This window comes from Nomascus leucogenys, chromosome 6 (genome assembly GCF_006542625.1).
Source record: "Nomascus leucogenys isolate Asia chromosome 6, Asia_NLE_v1, whole genome shotgun sequence".
NCBI lineage: Eukaryota > Metazoa > Chordata > Mammalia > Primates > Hylobatidae > Nomascus > Nomascus leucogenys.
This window is the reverse complement of record NC_044386.1, coordinates 76,262,247-76,282,991: the sequence shown is the minus strand read 5'-3', so window position 1 is coordinate 76,282,991 and position 20,745 is coordinate 76,262,247. Positions and strand designations below refer to the sequence as shown.

Below are 20,745 nucleotides of genomic sequence, written 5' to 3'. Positions count from 1 at the left end.
TGGAGCTCTAATATTTGGTGCATATTATTTGTAGTTGTTATAACTTCTTGGGAATTGACTCTTTTATCATTATATAATATTTTTCTTTGCCTCTTTTAACGGTTTTTGTCTTAAAGTCTATTTTGTCTTATATAAAGATAGCCACCCCAACTCTCTTTTGGTTACTACTTGCATTGAAATATATTTCCTCATCCTTTCACTTTCAACCTATTTGTGTCTTTTGATCTACAGTGAATCTCTTGTAGACAGCATATAATTGAACTGTGTGTATGTGTGTGTGTGTGTGTTTTAAAATCCATTCTGCCACTCTCTGCCTTTTGATTGGAGAGCTTAGTCCATTTACACTGAATTTGTTTAGTTAATTTTCCATTTTGCCAACTGGCTTTGTGCTGGGTCAATCCTTCATAATTGGCTGGGTGTGCCTTGAACCTAGAGACCAGCATGAGGTGAGTGCTTACAGTCTTCTCAGATGTTTTCTGAGCATGCATCTTGCTTGATCATGTTTGTGTTTTTTTCAGTTCTTCAGTATACCTTTCAATATTTTAATTTCCCAAAGAGTCTCATTCAGACTTCTCCTTGGTGCCTTAGATGGACTGTGGTCTATCTTTACCCATAATCTCTTTCCTGAGAAGTCTGTGAATCTGTACTCTCCCTGTTCTGTGACTCTATCTCCTGAAAATGTTTGCATAGGGCCACTATGCAAAGCTGTGCTGAACTTTGCACTGTATTTTTTTCTGTTACGTTACACTTAAAGGGCTGACCTTGCTCATATAGAATGATGCCAGACTCCCACAGGCTCTGACTATACACGGGTGAGGAATCATAGTCTCCTTCCAAGCCTTCTGAAAAATTGCCCATGAGAGCTGGCAGCTTCCCCACTCATGTTTCTTCCTCAGATCTGCCTTCTGTCCATGGGAAACATGTTTGGCTGTGTTCTGCATGGTTGCTTTTGGGGTAAACCTAGCCTTACCACTGCCTGCTAGTTTGCTTTTTCCTCCTGGAAAGGTAGCTTGGGTCAGTGAAGCCAGGATGAAAACAGGCCACAAACAAGAGTCCCTGTCAGAGACAGGGAGAGAGAAAGAGAGAAGAGAGAAGAGTACATAGGGATACAGAAAGAGAAATAGAGAAGGGAGGAGATAGGGATAGAGAAAGAGAGAAAGAAACAGAGAGGTGAAACTTTGCTAGTCAGCCTGCTGGGCAGAGGGGGTTACAGGAGGGCTGGGCTCTGCTGGCTTGCTGTGGCTCCCCATGACTGCTGCTCCATGTAGAGTACATCTGTACAGAGGGTACCATGCCTGGCACAGTCCTCAGGCTGGGATGTGTTGCCTCCTGGTGGGAGGGAAGGGCTGGGGGATGGCATCGGGTGCTGGACACATGTTGGCCCTGCCCTCAGCAGCTGGGAGCCTATCCTGAGTCTCACTTGCTCCTTTTAAAATGAAGATAACCTTCAGGGTTATCATGAGGGTTAAATGAGATAAGAAAGGCGATAGCTTCAGCAAGAGCCTAACATAGAAGGTACTCGCTTAAATGACCATGGTTGTTATTAATACTCATCAAATAAAATCCTGGTAATAATATGGTGGGGAAAAGGCCTTTTGTCTACAGGATACTTGAGAGACACTGTCAAGTAATTGGGACAGAGAGTGAAGGGCCCCAAGTAGAAGGCCTAAACCCGCTTCTGCTGTCTGCAGCCTGTCTCTTGCCCTGGAGATACTTCCCATGAGGGACCCCTCCTGGTCACTGCTGCTTAGGCTCTGTTACAGAGAAGACCTCATTGCTCAGCTTGGTTTTCCCACAGCTGATCTCCAATGTTACCAACCACTGGGGTCCTTCCCATTACAGACCTCCTGACCTGGGTGTAGAGGGACCACCAGCTGCCTTCCTGCCCTCTGACTTCTGCTTGATTTATTTTGGTCCCACTCCCAGTCTGGCCCTCTCTTGATTTATCTTGGTCCCAACTCCCAGGCTGGTCCCACTCCCAGCAGCTCTTCTACAGGGCTCTGCATGGCTGATGCCATCTGCCACCTGGCCTCTGTCCTGAGCCCTTGGCTCTCGACCTTCCTGCCTGCTCTATGGTCTTCCTGAGTGGTGCCTGGGAAAGAGCCTGCATATGACTTGAGCAGACATCCCTTGGAGAATCTGTGGATGTGAATTTGGTCATGCACAGGTTAAGGCAGTGAAAGAACTTTGCATTCCTTGTTACTGGCTCTGTATCATCTTGTCCAGCAGAACTGACCTCAGCAATGGCTGCATAAATGGTGCCTATGTGGCACGGGGCCTAAGAAATGACTGAGGGCAAACCTCTTCCTCCATCCCTGGTACCCCAATCACCAACTCCCCAAACTGTCATTTGCACTAACCATTGTCTCTTTTTTGGCCTTTAAAAATGTAAATTCTCTTAGAAGTGTTCATATGTTAGGTACTCAATATTTTCAACATTTTTTAGCTCCTTTTTTGTCAATATGACAATATAAGCGTCATAGGACTGTTAAGTGTTTTGATCTAGAAAGAACCAAGGGATCTAGATATGAGGAAACTGTTGAAGAAGAGGGCAGAAGAGGCAGAGGCATGGGCAAGAAACCGTTTCCATCTCACAGTCTGGCATGAACCTGTCTTATTTATAATCATGGTAGCAAGGGTTCTTGACAATGGTGGATCTGCCTCAGATCCATCAATTCTGGCTGTTTAAAACTTACTGTTTGAGGATTTTAAACATGGCTAATACCCAGGACTGGTGGGGATAGCAGTTCCTGCCTGTAACTGAATCGTGGAGTAATGGGGACAGGCTCTATTCCAGCAAAAGGACCATGGGCACCAAGAAACTTCTTGATCCAGTGACCTCACTTCTGGGAATCTATCCTAAGGAAATAATTAAAGGCACACACAAAGACTTATCTACCAGGACTCACATAGTGTTTGTTATTTACCCAGGTAAAAAACCAGAAATCCCCTAAATTTCCATCAACAGACAGATGGTCAGGCATAATTTGATGATCCATGTAATGGAATATGATGGCTGACATTAAAAATCACATTGTAGAAGAATAGCTAATATGTGATAACCTGTGAAATGCTAATGAGATAGCTGAGCTGAACAATTAGAGAACAAGGCAATTTGTATATGTGAATATGTGTATGCGTGAATGTGTGTCTCTGCACTCATATGTGTGAATCTGACCTAAAAATATTCATTTATATGTAGGAAAAAAACATTGAAAGGAAATTCTCTAAATGTTAACATTGGGTATCTCTGAATTATAGAATTATGTACAGTTGCAGTTGTTTTATGTGTTATCTTCTGTAATTTCCTTTACAATAAGTATAAATGTATAGGCATTTATAAGCATATGAATGCTTATAAATGTATAGGCACATAGGGATTTTGTAAATGTGTATACAGAGTTTGTTGAGACATGGGGAAATCAGACAATGTGGAAATTAGTAAAACTAGACAGTGCCCAGTCTTAGAGTGAAGTCAGAAAAATGTCAGTGGGATTTCTTTTTTCAGAAGAGGAAAAGTCAGAAATAATATAGATCTCATCAATATTTTCTACCTTATTGAAGTCAAAAGGAGAAAAAATTGGGCTTTCAGCTTTGTGGACCACCATTTTTATTTTCAACCTCTGGAAAATGTTTTTGGGCAATCCTGCATCTTCTCTACATGTGATCTGTGAGCTCTCTGGGTCACAGGCCAGGGATTCTATCAAGCAACAGGGCCCCAAGGCCTCCTTGGTGCTTCCCCTATTTGCAGAGAGGAATGGATTTGGAACATTGAAAATGGTATCTGGATGGTGTTAAGTTTAACTTGGAATAGCCCAAAGTCTCTTTAGGAAATTTCCTGGTGAAACTCATTTTATTTTTGGATTTTTAGAAATATAATTACATAAAAAAGCTCAGAAACAATTACCTATATGCTTAACTACAATTATAAAATACTTTGTGTACACAAAGTGCATAAATGTAAATGTTAAACAGTAATAAAAATCAGCCAGATATGGCCACCACAGAGAAGATAAAATGGACTTTGGATTTTTCCCCATTTCTAATTTTCCTTCTTAGTGGCAAGAAGGTAAATCCTCCACATTGTGCAATGTGGTGCTGCTGTGGGCTGTTTTGAGACCCCATGGGTCATGCTTTCCAAGGAGCAATAGCGCCTCCACTCTCCTGAGCACTGTCCTCTCATCAGAGGGTCAGTATTGAGTCTATAAACATTACTGATTTAATGATTTAGAAAACTTGTTTTATTTGAGTTAAAAAGCCAATCTCATGCAAAAAAGCTATGATTACTAGGTTTTAACCCATTCATTATTAAGTATGTATGTATGTATGTATTTGTTTTTGTGACAGGGTCTTGGTCTGTTGTCTAGGCTGGAATGCAGTAGCACAACCTCAGCTCATTGAAGGTTTGACCTCTCAGGCTCAAGCAATCAATCCTTCCACCAGCCTTCCCAGTAGCTGGGACTATAGGAGTGCACCACCACACCCAGCTAATTTTTGAATTTTTTTAGAGACAGGGTTTTGCCATGTTGCCCAGCCTGGTCGTGAACTCCTAGGCTCAGGCAATCCACTCACCTTGACCTCCCAAAGTGCTGAGATTACATGTGTGAGCCACTGTGCCTGGCTCATTATTGAGTATTTATTAACTTACTTTGAACTGGGTGCCACTTACAGTACCAAATAAAACAAGATGAAAACATGGCAGCCATTCTTAAGGAGCTCACAGTCTAATGAACCTTAGTGAATCAATATCCACAATCTATCTTTATGTTTTCCATTTACATCTCTTTAGTTAATGTAAGAAAACCAAGGGTTTTTGTTTCTTTTTTAAAGCGAGAGGGTCTCCTCCAGGCTGGAGTGCAGTGGCTCCATCATAGCTCACTGCAGCCTTGACCTTCTGGGCTCAAGTGATTCTCCTGCCTCAGTCTTCCAAGTAGCTAGGACTACAAGTGTGCAACACTACGCCCAGATAATTTTTTTTTTTTGAAACGGAGTCTCGCTCTGTCACCTAGGCTGGAGTGCAGTGGCGTGATCTCTGCTCACTGCAAGCTCCACCTCCCGGGTGGTTCATGCTGTTCTCTTGCCTCAGCCTCCCAAGTAGCTGGGACTACAGGCACCTGCTAGCACGCCCGGCTAATTTTTTGTATTTTTAGTAGAGACGGGGTTTCACTGTGTTAGCCAGGATGGTCTCGATCTCCTGACCTTGTGATCCACCCGCCTCGGCCTCCCAAAGGATAATTTTTTATTATTTTTATTTTCCACAGAGATGGGGTCTTGCTATGTTGCCCAGGCTGGTCTTGAACTCATGGCCTCAATCAATCCTCCCACCTTGCTGGGATTATAGGTTTGAACCACCATGCTCGGCCTTGTTTTCTTTTAATCTACATTGCATGACTGAGAAAATGGAAGCCCAGGGTCAAATAACGTGAGGGAGGTCACCGTCTTCGTAACACTCAGCTCTCCTAGACCATCCCAGGGAGCATCAGAAAACATCTGGTTGTTTGGTCCACTCACTGTGACATTTTCTAAATGTGCCTAGGGAGTTACAGTTACAGATTTATAGATATGGGAAACAGGGGCAGGAGGATCTCAACTGTAAGCCAGTTTGAGCAGCTAAAAGCATGCTAATTATTAAATCTCTCGGGCAGAGAGATTCTTCGAAATCTCTCTACCTTCATCTGGCAAAGTTAATGCACCTACTTTATAATTATTTTTCCTGCCATGCTGACCTCTACTGGCCGTTAAGCCTCTGAGGAGAGTCCTCTCAGTCACCTGTGTTCTCCATGCGAAGTGGCCCAGTGCTGCCCAGAGATGACGCCCAGCGGATACTCACTGGCCCCAGGCAGACTCCTTTTCTGACTTCCCAGAGACATGGTGCTGGTGTTAGACACAACTCAGGGGCCCATGTTTTACTCATCCACAGAAGTCTTATTGTCTATCTCACAGGTGAATGCTTGAATGAGAAGGAAGCAAGCAAAAATATTTTTCTTAAAATTTCTTCCTTTGTTGTGCATTTGTGATCAGAAAGAATTACTGTTATTTCCCCAGCTGAATGTTTCATAGCATCTACAGCATCTCTACCTGGCCTGGGATCCTGTAAGAAAGGCAATGCATCAGCATATAAAATGACATATTCTCAGTGATCAGGAACGAAAATTATTCCTACAACTTCTCATGGAAAGCTGGTTGTCTTTTAACATGTGTCCTTTAATGAGGGTGACCATACATGCCGGTGGACTTAGTTGTGGCTGCACAGTTACTTCCTTTTCCACAAACTCCTGATTTGAATGATATATTTATGGTGGTCTTTCCACATGGCAGGCAAGCCATTGTGGTGGAGGACCATCCTGCCCAGTTGCAAACCTTTGCTTCAGTTGTGGCTGCTGTTCTTGGAGAGCTTCCTCCTTGCCATTCTGATTGTCGTTTCATTCCAACCCCTTGGTCCTGACTTTTGCTGATTGGTCTTCCAATGGACACCATTAGGATATTTTAAATGTGAACTGCTTGTGATTTTAGGAAATAGAATTTTCTGCCTACAAAAGGGCCAATGAGACTCTGAATTTTTTTTTTTTTTTTTTTTGAGACAGAGTCTCGCTCTGTCACCCAGGCTGGAGTGCAATGGCGCGATCTTGGCTCACTGCAACCTCTGCCTCCCGGGTTCAAGCAATTCTCTGCCTCAGCCTCCGGAGTAGCTGGGATTACAGGTCTCCAGCACTATGCCTGGCTAAATTTTTTTTTTTTAGTAGAGATAGGGTTTCACCATGTTGGCCAGGCTGGTCTTGAACTGCTGACCTTGTGATTCACCTGCCTCAGTCTCCCAAAGTGCTGGGATTACAGGCGTGAGCCACCGCGCCCATCCCTCTGAATGTTTTTCTTGATGAGAAGCTCTGCATGAAATAGCAAAGGTGGCCTGAATCTCCTGCTAATGCAAAAGTGAGCCTGAAAGTGTCATCCCCATAGTATTTGGTCTCCTGTGCGAGTTTCTGCTATGCATTTTCAATTGAGTTGGGGAGGAGAGGTCTTTCTTATGGTGTCTTCTAAAACTTCAGCTTTTTACAATTCAGACAGACCCTTAGGCAAATTTCCTTGTAAGATTTATCACTGAATCTTGGGCACATTCTTGAATCTAGCGCCCAAGTGCTGGGAACACATTCATTATTTCTGTGTTGGTGATTCTGTTTCCTTCCCTGTCTCTTTCAGGTCTCACTCTCCTTTACCCCAGATGTCCAGCTCTAGGTCTAAAGATTCCTGCTTTACAGAAAACACTCCTTTGCTGAGGAATTCCTTACAGGAGAAAGGGTGAGATATTTTCCCCCTCATATGAAAGTAAGAGTTTCTGAGCATTGCACTTCGTACGTATGCTGGAGAACTTCTTGAGATACAAATTTTTACTGGACGTGTTTAACCTCTGCCAGATCCTTGACAATTTATTGTAGTAGATGTTTATGATTCTGGTGGTTATATTCTGTGGATATTAGTTTCCAGATGGCCTTGAGCGTAACCCTGCAGCAACTGCACAGCACACACGCACGCTCATGCATGCACAAAGCTCTGACGGGCTATCTTACCAGGCTGGGGTTTCTCAGCTAGAGGTGAGGTTGGCATTGTCTGGAGACACTTTTGGTTGTCACGCTGAGGGCTGAGATGCTTCTGGCATCTAAAGGTAGAGGCCAGGGATGCTCCAAACATTCTGCAATGCACAGGACAGCCCCCACCACAAAGAATTATCCAGCACAAATGTCAGTAGTGATGAAGTTGAGAAACCCTGTATATGTGTTTCACAAGAAAACTCGATTTCCTGCAAACTTGCAGGTCCTTTTTGGGCACAAATCAGGGTGGTTCTGGAATTGCCTGAGGAGAGCTGACCTGGATGGTAAGTTACAGATGCTTCCTTCTGGGATGAAGGGCCTTGGGCCAGGCCTGCAGCCTCATCTTCTTTTCTTCCTGCAAACAAACCACCAGAAACCTGAGCCTCCTGCTCCATGTTTCCTGGCTCCTTGCACATCGAAAACTTGGTGACATTGTTACTGTCAACCTGAAATAATAAAAAATATCAGAACCCAGTTTAAAATTATTTATTCAAGCACAAAGCTGAGGATAGCCATTTGGGAAACATAGAATCCAAAGGAATGGGATCAGTGCTCAAAAGCTGAAAAGTTAAAGCCTTATTCTTATCCATATAGGCAGAAAACAAAGAAATGTAGGACTACATTTTCCATACATGGCTGGTTTATGAGTTACAACAATTTGATTAGTTACAGCTTCCTCCCCCCCAATTTAAAAGAGTATATTTGACATTCCATGTTAGACAATGTGATAGTCATGAGGTCTTTGTGTGAGAGAAGAAAGAAGGAAGTTAATCTGTCAATGAAGATCAACAGTGAAGAGGGAAGGGGTCTTCTCTGGTGCCCGTTAAGTCTTTTACAAAATTTTACAAAACAATGTAGGTAAGGAAAAAGGCAAATCTATAATCAGAGAAAAGAAGGCCACAGCTGCCTCTTATGTGACTCATCCCATAATCGCATTCTTTTAAGACTCAAAATAATTTAAAGTTTCAACAGCTTTGATTTTGAATCACCTATTTCACATCATGGATTCTCCTTTCCCTGCCCACTGATGGTGTGTACCTGCATTGACAGGCGGGCTGCTGTGTCTCCTTCACTCACCTCTGAGCTTCTGAGGAGCTGCCGCCTCTCTCCCCAGCCCAGTCTGCAGCCAGAGCAGGGAACAGGGCTTCGCACTTTAGGGGTGCTTGCATGCCATGTGCATTCCTGTCCTCAGCCTCCAAATACTCTGGCTCGCGGGATTTGGATGGTATGCAGGCATCTGGATTTATCATTTCTCAGTGCAGGGATGATTTGTTCACATGAAGCCCTTGACTAGAGGAAACTCCTTCCCTCTCTGGCTCTCCAGGGCAGTCAGTCCTACTCCTGTCAAGGGCATTCAAATGTCACTTCCTTTGAGAACCCTTAGTTGTCTCTGCTCCACCCGCCAAGAATCAGTGCTTCTCCTGTGCTCTCAAACACTACATTCATGCCCTTACTTCCAAACTAGCCCTTGTGCTATCTATGGTTATGTCAGCGAGCCTGTCCCCTCTTCATCGTACATCCTGGCACCTAGTACAGTCCCTGCCACCAGCCCTTCAGTGACTGGATGGGTAAGGAGTGTAAGCTGAGGCACTTCCACTGACCCAGCTGTTTCAAGCTTCTCTACTGGGGGATAACTTAATTCTCCTCCATTGCTCCTAATCAATAACTTTTAAGACAAAGACTTTACACACCTATTCCCTTAATGCTTTCTCTTGAATTACTTGGTAAATTGTGAAGGCCTGTGACATTTTAGAACTTGCAATTCATTGGAAAACCATTAATGTGTAAGCATTTTTTATGGCATGCAGACCAGAGACACGCCCTGGGAAGATGAGCTGGGGCCTCATGTCACAAAAACCATTTCAAGGGAGTAGAACATGGGTCAGCTTTGCTTACAAAACGTTTTCCTTTTCTCTTTTTACGTGAAGCTAATTAAGGTATTGGTGGTAGGAATGTCTTTTTCATGCTTTACTTTTATCAACTTTATTTTGTTGTAGTTTTAATTTGATCAAATGGCTTATTAGGATAATATCCATTGATTTACATATTTTCAGAAGTATTCTTTTAAGGGTGTTGAGAGCAGGAATGTGTGGTACAAAGGTCAGAGCATGCCCTGTATCTGAACAGACAACTGGTAGCCACTCTTCACAGATGGTTATTTAAATTTAAATTAATTAAAATTAAAAATTCACTTCTTCAGTTGCACTAGCCACACTTCAAGTGACAAATAGCACACGTGGCTGCCATATTGGACAGGGAAGCGAACATTTCTATCACCACAGAAAGTTCTGTTACACAGCACTGCTCTAGAAGGCAATGACATTAACTTGCTTTCCTCTGTCTTCTTATAAGGTTTTTTTTTTGTTGCAATTTTGTTACAGTTGTGTTTTTTTTCAGCAGTTGGTGCGATATTCTCACACACCTGAGCATTTTCCAGTCACAAAATTGATAGGATTATCGACTATTTTCAAAGTCACGTGTTATCTTGCTACACATTGGTTATACACAGCCTAATTGGCATCTCTGGGCTTCTCCTCCTGAATAACATTTTTTCCTTGTGAACCACTTCTAAAGCAGTCATAAGTGTTCAGGAGAATCACAATGTCCCATTGAGCTGGCTCCATTCTAATGTATCACAGATCACATCTGTTAACATCAGTATTGTGATCCCATGAATATTCTATATGATACAGGAAAATTCTGGCTTTTGGTACAACCTTTTAAGAGTCAAGCGCATCTAAACTGAAGAAACTGATCAGAAGGTCAGGGATTCAACCAAAAGTAAATGGAGGCTCTGTACAGTGGCTCATGACTATAATCCCAGCACTTTTGGAGGCCAAGGCAGTCAGATCACTTGAGGCCAGGAGTTCGAAACTAGCTTGGCCAACATAATGAAACCCCATCTCTACTAAAAACACAAAAATTAGTTGGGCGTGGTGGTGCGTGCCTGTAAGCCCGGCTACTGGGGAGGCTGAGGCAGAGAATTGCTTGAACCTGGGAGGCAGAGGTTGCAGTAAGCTGAAATTGCGCCACTGCACTCCAGCCTGGGTGACAGAGCAAGACTCTGTCTCAAAAAACAAAACAAAACAACAACAACAAAAACCCCAAAAGTAAAAGGATGTGTTTTCAAGTAATTCTGAGAAAAGTTTATGATTGCCCTTGAGTCATCTAGATATAGGCCCCATTTTTGGCCTGTATAGTCAGGTACGAATGTTCCCTCTTCCTGCTCATGCTTCTGTGGATGTTGTGTGGGAAGCCAGGTAGGCCACCTTCCCTACAGCTCCACTGCAGAAAGAGATCTACACAGAGGAGGAAAAACTGACACCACTCACCCTGGACAAGTCTTGTAGATCTAGGTATTGACTACTGGAGCGCGTGCAGTGAAAAAGCAAACACTGAAATCAGCGGGAAGTGGTCTGAGCCAGAAACAGCTTTCTTGGAAAGTCCCAAACTCAGAAAAAGCTGGTTTCTTGAAGGCCCACAATTCATTTTGAAGACTTTAGTGACTCCAGAAAATTTTCTTTGACCTAAGTGTTCCATGAGGTCACAAAAAAAACCATTCCCACCAGTATGAGAGCGCACCACTGTCTGTGGTCCTTTGAAAGACCAGGGTTGATTCGGTGCCATTTCACACAGAACTCAGAGGAAAGCTTGCTTTGCAGCCATTACTATTTAGGAGAGATAACCACACCTCTCTTGCTTTCCAGGTCACGGTGCATACCTGTTTACCATCCGGAGTTCATCACTGCTGAAGAGTCTTGGGAAGACAGCTCTGCTGACTGGGAGCGAAGATACCTGCTAAGCAGGGAGGTGTCTGGTCTGTCTGCATCTGCCTCCTCCGAGAAGGGAGACCTTCTGGACAGCCCGCACATCCGACTCCGTCTTTCCAAGCTGAGGTAGGTGGACTTGGGGTGCCCACCCTGGCAGCAGCGGCGGCCGCACATCGCGTCCTGCATGCCCCCTCCATCTTTCAAACCAGCAGCGTGAAGAAGAGGATGAGTTTTGTCTCATCTGGCCAGGCTGCACTTTTCCTCCAAGGTGATTTATTTTTACCTGGGCCTAGGGAGACATTTAAGATGGCCCGCAAATCATGCAGCGCCGGAGAGGACAAACCTAAATGATTGACACAGTACACTCCTTTCCTTCCTACTTGTGTGGCTGGGGTCTTCATGGCCATTAGGTTTGCAAATAGAATCTGTTTGCTTCAGGCGTCCCCGTGGCGTTTTGGAATTTGATATACCTTTGTAGTTATTGACGAAGGAGTGGGTCTGGCCCAGTGCACAGCCTGAGGGGTGCGGTTAAGGCTGGAAACATTTTAGAACTTACAATCCGTTGGAAAACCATTAATGTGTAAGCATTTGTCCGGGGCACATACAGAGCCATGCTTGGGGAAGCAGAGTTGCATAGAGAAAGTGGATGGTGCACATGCCTACGGGAGCAGTGGGTGGGGAGGGGATGCGCATGCGTAGGGGGACGGCGGGCGTGGAAGTGGGAGTACGCATGCGTGTGTAGGCCTAGGGCGCGCATGCATGGGAGGCCGAGGGTGCGCGCGGGCAGTAACGCTCTCACCTTACTGGCCTGTTTGACTAATGGGTTTCCTCCCATGCGCCCATTCATTTGAAAGGGTTCTTTGGAGAGGGACATGTTTGAAAGCATCATTTCCAGGACAGAACAAGGTTTGGGAGCCAGGACCAGTGGGCTTCCATTCTGGTCCGACCTGAAGTCGCTGAGCGCCCATCGCAGGGCCTTGCCTGGCCACGCGACTGTGCCCTGTGGCGTGGTGCCCTCCTGGCTCTGTGGCCTCTCACGGGCCTACACTAAGATAATATGTGTGAAAGCCCTAGAGAAGTGAAAAAACACTACTCAGTCATCAAATATTAGCGTCACCGTGTCTCTGTGTGTGGGGACCAGTCTTTTCTGAAGATGCTCGCAGTTGGTTGGAAGTGTACCCGCCTGCACGCTCCAAGTGCACCTCCTGGGGTGCGAAGAGGCCCGCCTCAGACTCCCCGCGGTGCGTAGGGATCCGCTATCCTATACATCTTCCCAACAATCCTGGGAGGTACACGGAGGGTACCTCAAGGAGGGTAAGGCTTTTGCCCAAGGCCACACTGAGCCAAGACAAGGGGCAGGGATTCGACCCTAGATCCCCCACATTGCTGCTTGACATGGAGCTGTCTCTTCCCACTGTGACTCTCAACCGCCTGTAGCTTCTTCCTGATGAGAAGAAGGGGTCTCAGCCCCCCTCGTGGGTGCAATAAACATTTGGCCAATGAATCCGATATGAGATTATGTGAGTTAGGTGAAATTGTGTGAGTGGGGTTCTGGCACCATGGGTCAACAAGATGGCAAACGCTGACACTGTTCATGCCTTTTCCCAGCTGGATGGGTAACCACTCCTGAGGATGCCGTGTCCTCAGCTGTCCCACAACATGGAAAAATAGAATCAAGTACATTTGAGACTTTTGCATTCAGTACTTGTTTTATCTTCTATGATTCATGGAATATTTGCCTTTGAGCTTGCCACTGAACTAGAAGACGTTAGCGCCATTCTTTATAACATGTCTAAAAAGTACCATGCGTGATCAGTGAAGAATCTTGTAAAAAACCTTTTATTTTGGGTTGTCAGCTCTGCTGCAGATGTCAGTTACGTAGAAAGAAATTTGTATTTAGAATAGCTCAATTAATGCTTCATGCTTTAAAAAGAAATGTCATTTTGATTCCTATTTAAGTAGGAGCTGTTGAATCATAATTGGGAATCGTGAACTGATTATTCATCAAATTCATTAAATCTAAGAGAATGCAAAACAAGATTTTACCATTTTCAAAGGATCAGAAAGAAGGTTTTCAAAGACAGATGAAACTTAACTGAGGAGAGTATTAAAAAGATGTTCCAACATAAAGTTTCTTATTTCATTCTACACACATACATCAAGCATGGGCTATGAACCAGCATCCTTCCATGTGTGGGGACAAAGCAAAAACGCTCTAGTGCCTGCCCTCACGGAGCAGCCGGTGGGAGAGCACAACCTGGACTGGGCGGTGATGGTGCCATTGGGCGATGGGGTCTGGCTGCTGAGTGAGCAGAGATGGGCATGTCAGGAGGACTGCAGTCAGGGAGCATCCCGGCAGGCAAAGGCCCTGTGGTCCGGTCTGGGAGCAGCAAGGACGTTGGTGGGACGGAAGGGCAGCAGAGTGCAGGCCAGGCCCAGGTTCACGTAGGGCCTGGGGGTCATGGTTAAGAAATGGGTAATGGTGAGGGGGCCGGAATGGCTTTGGAAGTCCTTGGTAGGGGCTGAGTGTGTGGCTTGATGGTTAATTAAGTTATTGCCTAAGGAATTCTTAAGAGATTCTGCTGGTACAACCAGTAACGGCATAGCAATTTCTTTCTTAAGTTATTTGTTTTTGTATTTGATGATCGAATCTGTATTCCTACCTTTCAGAAAACTTAGGGGAAAATAATTGATAAATATGAATCAGAGAGACAAGATAAGGCATTCAGTTTACTTTTTTTCCAGGAAACGGGAGCCTTTAAACAGCTATCACAAAGTCTCAAATCTTGAACTTTCGTTTCCCCAACAACAAGCTATGTGCAAACACTTTGGTTAACTATGTTCTCCTCTGGAACCTCCACCATGCTTCTTTGGATGGGGCTGTAGGTTTACTGGTCACTGATATGAGGGTGTTCTCCCTCATATCACGTTATGGAAATAATTCGAAACACATGCTTTGAGATGGAAGTTACTCAAGGCTGCAGAAAAGTGTCTGAGTCTGGGCAACAGGACTGCTGCCCTTGCCACTAAGACCCTACCTTTTCTCTTGCAGGCGCTGTGTGCAGTGGCTGAAAGTCACGGGCCTGTTTGTCTTTGTGGTGCTGTGTTCTGTGAGTACCGTAGCTGCCCCAGCACTACTGTTGGGTCAGTGGAAGCCCTGTGTGCCTTTGGCTGTATAGCAGGGGGAACCTGAGGTGTGGGGCTCAGTGCCTGGCCCTCTTCACTTGATTCTCTGACTGTCTTTGGAGGAGATGCTGAGGGTTGTGGGGCAGTGGGCTGAGGGGGTCAAGGGCTCCAGCTGTGCTCCTCTGCTGTGGTCCCAGTCACACAGCAGAAACCGGGCAGCATGGTGTTGCCATGTGGAAGGCCGGGTAGCTGGCTGTGGGGCTCCCTTCCCCCTCGAGTGGCTTATCACTTCCCTGTTCAGCCCTGGACAGTAGCACTCTTCATGTGTGTTGGGACACATCTGGAGATCGTGGATAGCCCAGAGTGTCTCAGCGCCCCTTTGAGATTGTGCCCTGGGCCTCTGCCCAGCGGTGAGTGTTGAAGTTCTGAGGTTTGTCCCGTCTGAGGAGGTGTCCCTGATTTTATTTGCCCAGACATCTCCATCCTTTCAAATACATGAACATTCACAACAGACTCATTCTGGAGCCAAACCAACGTGAGATGCCCTTGTAGGGAACAGGGTGTGGGAACGAGGGGAGGGCGAGGGCCGCTCTGGTAAGCCCATGGCAGTGGGTGGTGCTGTTCTTCATTGGAGGGGTCCCAGCAGATGGACCCCTCAGGGGAAAGGCACAGGAGCCTGAGCAGGAAGCCAGGGCTGCAGAGACACCTCTGTGCCCTCTGAGGTGATAGTCATGGGTCCCACTGCCAACCTTGGTGTGCTTTGTGGCCTGATGTAGCCTGAGCCAGGGTCACATAGTGGCACTCAAAATACATTTGCCCAATGAGTGGGTGTGTGGTCCCCTGTCTAGTTGTGTGTCTGTGTGTGTGCAGGTGGGTGTATGGTCTCCTGTCTGTGGCTGTGTGTCTTCGTGTCTGCATGTGGGTGTGTGGTCCCCTGTGCCTGCTCTATGTCTGTGTGTGTGCACCTGTGTGAGCTGTGTAGGTTGTGGTCAGTGGCCATGATAGGTTGTGCCTGTGCTTTGCGGAGTTGTTTTGGGTGAGTGCCACTTTTGAATGTTGCTCTAAGATGGTGTGCATGGGCAGTTGTTGGGAGACCACAGTGGGTGGTAGGTGCTGCTGTGATGGGGGTGTGACTGTGGTTGTGGGCAAGGGTGGGTCTGAGCTGTGTTCCATGATGTGCACCAGCCTGGGGGGTGTGCTCTCCCATGCAGCCTGCCCTGGTGACAGGGTCCCCTGTGCATGAGACGTGTGGCTGTTGCTGGCTGTTTCGTGAGCTGCACGCGTGGCATGTGTGTTGTGGCTCTGTGTGCGTGCAGGAATGTCTGTGGCCTTGGGTCCGCTCTCAGCTGCGACATGAGGACAGCAGGGTGGTGTACGAAGTCAGTGCTGATTGCATTGAGCTGAGTACAGTCAACTTCTTAATAACCAACCCATGAGGGAGGAGGTCTGTGACCCAGAGAAAGGAAACCTATGCTAGAAATGGAAAACCAATTACATTGAGCTCTGAAAGCATCACGATTTGATATTTTTGGCTACCAATTTGCTTCCCCACTTCCTACTCACATGAATGTGTGTTTCTGAAGCCCCGCTGCTCAGCAGGGCCTGGCAGGTGCTCTGGGATTTCAAAGGAACTGGGCAGGGTGGGCCAGGTCTCCCCTGGTCCCCAAGAGCTGACTTGAGCTCTGTGTCCAGTCTTCAGCCTTATTTTGTGAGATGGGGTTTAGGTGATTTGTGGAGATATCCAAAATAGAATTTGAGGAATGATTTGAACTTCTATAATCTCATGTTATCATCAGTTTAATTTACTTTTTGATGGTATATAAAGTGCTTTGCAAATTTCACAAACACCTGCTACCACAAACACATGCTCTAACCATCACAGGGGTCATACTCCTTTATTCTCCCTTGTGAGAAAACTACATTTATCCCTCTTTGATGATTTAATTTTATGACCAGGTATTTAATCCTCAAATTTGGCAGATATCAATAATCAGGGCCCATTGTAGCTGAACGCTGTAATGAATCAGAATATTATAATATTTAAGACAAAGCTATTCAGAGTAAGCTGGCACGTACTGGATACACACAGTAGCCCCATCATCACATCTGTTTTCAACTGTTATCAAAATGATTTACACCTTACTGCTCTCATACCACACCTCCGTCATTCAACGTTTCTGATTGTTACAGATTTTGTTCAGCCTATATCCTGATCAAGGAAAGCTCTGGCAGCTGTTGGCCTTGTCACCGCTGGAGAACTACTGTATCCAAAATCCACTCTAAGATGGCCAGCCGCCTGGCTGAGATCTGAAACGCAAGGAGACACTCACAGACGGTTGTGACTGCTGCTGAAGGCCATGGCACAGGCCGTTACCATTCTCACCCACTTGAATTTTGTTTCTTCAGGATGTTTGATGAGAGATGGAGTCTCAGGATAGAGGGGCGGGGAGAGAGGGGCGGGGAGCTCCAGGGAGGCAGTGGCAGGGTTGGTGGTGGAGCTCTCCGAGTGAGGAAGGGGGACAGCAGGGCACATTCCAGCCAGGACCTGGCTTTCCCTAGCTCCTGGATACTCCTTTCCTCCCCCATCTCTTTTGCGTTCAGCGTGACCCATCTTCCAGTCCCTGCCGTCCTGGCTGTGTCACCTTGCTCTGATGACTGCTGTGGCACCTCCTACTGTGCTTGCTCTGGCCTTCTTGCATGCCTCAGAATTTTTAGTTAGAAGTCATACACATCCTGTAGGATAGTAGATACAGAGGCCAGTGGTGTTTAAGCTTGGAGATGAGCATGCTTTGACTTCTGCAGGCATTAGTTGGAGGGTTCACGTAAATCTAGCGAGAATCTGGCTGTGTTGAGGTTTGCGGTTGCTGTGGCAACCTGTGGTGCTCTAGACACTCAGAATTACCGGGCACCCTGCCAGCTGTCTGCCAGACCTTGCTCTGTGCCCACCCCTCCCACTGGGGTAACAGCTACTTTTTTCTCCTCCTACCTTCTCTTAGCCGCAGGAATTCCCACTGTGCCCTCTGGCTGCCAGATTAGATGCACTTCCCAAGCAAATGAAGGCCTTTGCTCCCTAGGGGAGATAGAGGCAGCAGGAGAGGGTGAAGCTTGGCATCACTGGGGGATGCTTTCCCGGGATCTTCTCCAGGCTTCCTGTCTTCCTGGGGAGTGTCCGCTGGGGTTCCTGGAGGAAAAACCTGCAAGAAGATGTGAACACCTCCATCTGTGGCTCTCAGAGGCTCCCACGCTCATGCGAGCCCACACTTGACCTTGAGCAATGTCTACATTTTCTGGTTGAATCCTGCCTGATTCTGAAGCGTGGAGCTGGCACCTGTCCCAGGGAAGCCGCCTCTCCCTACAGTCACCTGTTTCGCTCTAGGTTTCAGGCGAGTTGTTTCTTGCAGCCTCATTCTGGGATCAGGAGTGGGCGGTTAACTGATGTCCGCCCAGCCTTTTCTGGGTGAAAGGGTGGGAGTGCTGTTTCCCAGCTCTCCAGCCAGGGTCCAGAGCCTCTTTTGGAATGGACATGGTCATTAAGGTGTCTGTGCATGAAGGCCCCTGAAGCCCCCGGTGCTGCTAGGGCAGTGGGCATCCGTGGAGGGTCCTGGAGAGATGGGACCCTCCGATGGGGTGCTCTGATCAGGCCAAATATTTTTGATGATTATTATTTAAAAAGGAATTAATTCAGTTAGCTAAATGGCAAGATTTTTTTTCTTTAGTCTACTTACTTGGTAGCCTTAGTGAACGGAAACTTTAGGAAACTGGCTTGCTTTCCTTGCAGTTGCTGTAATCTGTTGCATAGTCTTGGTTTTTGTAGTCCTTCCGGCAGTCTCACTACATCTTCCTAGGACACCCTCTCCTTAGCTAGCGACCTGCCCAGCAGGGCACCAGCAGCCTTCCAGAAAGGCCTGGCACTTGAGGCTTTCTGGTGAGCCCGGGGGCACACTGGTCGTAGTTTGTGCTTCCCTCTGCTCAGTGGACGGAGGCACCCACAGTTTTAGAAGCACTCCACTTCCACTGGGGTCAGGGTGGCGCTGATGTCAGCTGAACACATGTGCACGTGTTTGTATTTTCTTCATCACTTTAAAACTGTGCCTGAGCAGTAGTTAAAGTATCTCCATGTGAGAGAACCGAAGAGCTGTGTGATGTTGACAGACTTTGTTTCTCATTCTTGTGCCTCGACCTCTGCATTACTTTCCCAGGATGAAGAAAGCCAAGACTTGCCCTGTGTTCCTGGCCCCCCTCATGAAGTTCCCAGGACAGGCCGCCCTCCTGGGCAGGACTTTCCCGCAGGGGGAAGGGGAGATAGAGCAACCGGCTGCCAGGCTGACCCAGGAACCTGAAGTGGGAGGCTGGATCCTGTCCAGAAACCGTCCTCAGTGGGACTCAGGCAGGAGAGGGAGATTTCAGGGAACACTGGCACCAAACCTGATCAGTCAGTAGAGATCCCAGGCGAGCACAGCAGCTTAGGGCACTAAGATGAGATGATAGCCTCAGCCCTCTGTTCATCCCACTCAGGCCCCAGTGTGCCCCCTTTATTCTACAGCATTTTGCCGAGCTCCTTCTCGAGCAGCCTGAGTGCACCAGGCCCCACGCAGGACCCCACAGCCTGAGTCCCTCCCAGCAGGGGGCAGGCCGGCCTGCCTTTCTTGGCAGGGGGTGGGGATGGGTGGGGGCGGGGAGCTCTCTCGCCAGGCCTTTCTGGAAGGCTGCTGGTGCCCTGCTGGGCAGGTCGCTAGCTAAGGAGAGGGTGTCCTAGGAAGATGTAGTGAGACTGCCGGAAGGACTACAAAAACGAAGACTATGCAACAGATTACAGCAACTGCAAGGAAAGCAAGCCAGTTTCCTAAAGTTTCCGTTCACTAAGGCTACCAAGTAAGTAGACTAAAGAAAAAAAATCTTGCCATTTAGCTAACTGAATTAATTCCTTTTTAAATAATAACGAAGAGGGAGAGAGAGCCTGGGAGAGATGAAGGCCGCAGGGGGAAAGACGTGCTGCGTCCTCCAGCGCGATGGGTCACCAGCCACGATGAGGGTGATTTGAGCCTCCAGCAGGCTCCTTGGAAAAGGGCGGTGTTCCCAGGGATTAACCACAGTTTCTGGAAACTCACGGACCCTCTTGAAAGACCCTGAGCTTTGTGAAAGCTGCAGGCATGAGGCCTGCCTGGGGAGGAGAGGAAGCCAGCTGGACCCCGCCCCCCACAAGGTGAGTCCCAGAGAAAGGGCGTGCAGTGTAGGCGTGAGGTAGGAGGGGCCTCGGGCTGGTTGGAAAGGCCCACAGCAACGTCCTCAGGGCTGTCCTCTGAGCAAGGAGCTCTGGGTCCTCCTCCCGGCCCTCTGGCCTGCCCTGTGGAGGAGCCTGGGTGAAGGACACCGGGGGTGTCTGCTGTGAGAGGAGGAGCTTCTGGAGAAAGCACCACTCTCCTTTAGCCGGTGAATAGCAAAGCCACCTTTCTTTCAGAACCTCAGTGTCTCCTGCAGCAGCCGGGCCGTGTCGGTTCAGTAGTTGCAGGGTCTATTTTAGAACCCTGTAATTGTAGCACCTGAAATTCTTTGTGCCTGAATTGTTGTCTGAGGGAGGCCCGTCAGAGGATCCCAGGGCATTGGGCAAATGTACAGAAGCCAGCAAACCTCTACAAGCAGGTCAGTTAAGGGCGCCCTCCTTGCCTCCCGCTCTCCCTTCTCTTCCTCCCTCCCTCCCTTCCTCCCTCCCTTCCTACTCTTCTTTGCTGCCTCCTCTTCTTTCTCCTCTCTTTCTCCCTCCCTTCTCCCCATTCTCCCTATTCTCTCCCTCCCTCCTTCTTCACCCCTCCCTTTCTTTCTCTCCTTTTTCCCATGTGATGCATTTTGTATCACACCCAGCGCCACATCCTGGGCTCTCGGAGGACATGGAGGAGACTGTGTGATTCAGAGGGGAGGAGAAAACACTGTTTCCTCGCCCTCCTAGCTTCTCCAACCAGGGCCCTGCAGATTAGACACGAAGGACAGGTTAACAAGAAAAAGGCATACTCATGTGTTTCATATAAGTGTTGCCTGACAAGAAACAGCTGAGCTTGGTGTTTTGATGCTAGGTTTGATGAAGAGTGGAGAGTTGTGAAAGGCGTGATAGGATGAGAGCACATGAGCAAGCGCAGGAAACGGGCTGGGAGGGGCCCTGGTGAGGCCTGTCCATTCAGGTCCCTCTTGGCCTCCCTCCATCTTTGGAGCTAAGGATGCACCCTTCCCCCAGTGTGGGGGGCACCTCTCACATGAGGGTCATGACCTGC

The 20,745-nt window shown here is 47.2% G+C and overlaps 1 protein-coding gene across 2 annotated transcripts in view; it reads left to right on the top strand.

The window, feature by feature from the left end:
- Positions 1 to 20,745, top strand: part of OCA2 (OCA2 melanosomal transmembrane protein) — a 333,437-nt gene that overhangs the window by 58,503 nt on the left and 254,189 nt on the right. For both annotated transcript variants that reach the window (XM_030813816.1, XM_030813815.1), the window contains exons 3-6: positions 7,198 to 7,296; positions 11,294 to 11,482; positions 14,409 to 14,466; positions 16,673 to 16,745. In XM_030813816.1, the coding sequence (XP_030669676.1) occupies positions 7,198 to 7,296; positions 11,294 to 11,482; positions 14,409 to 14,466; positions 16,673 to 16,745 (419 nt within the window). The remainder of the gene's footprint in view (positions 1 to 7,197; positions 7,297 to 11,293; positions 11,483 to 14,408; positions 14,467 to 16,672; positions 16,746 to 20,745) is intronic.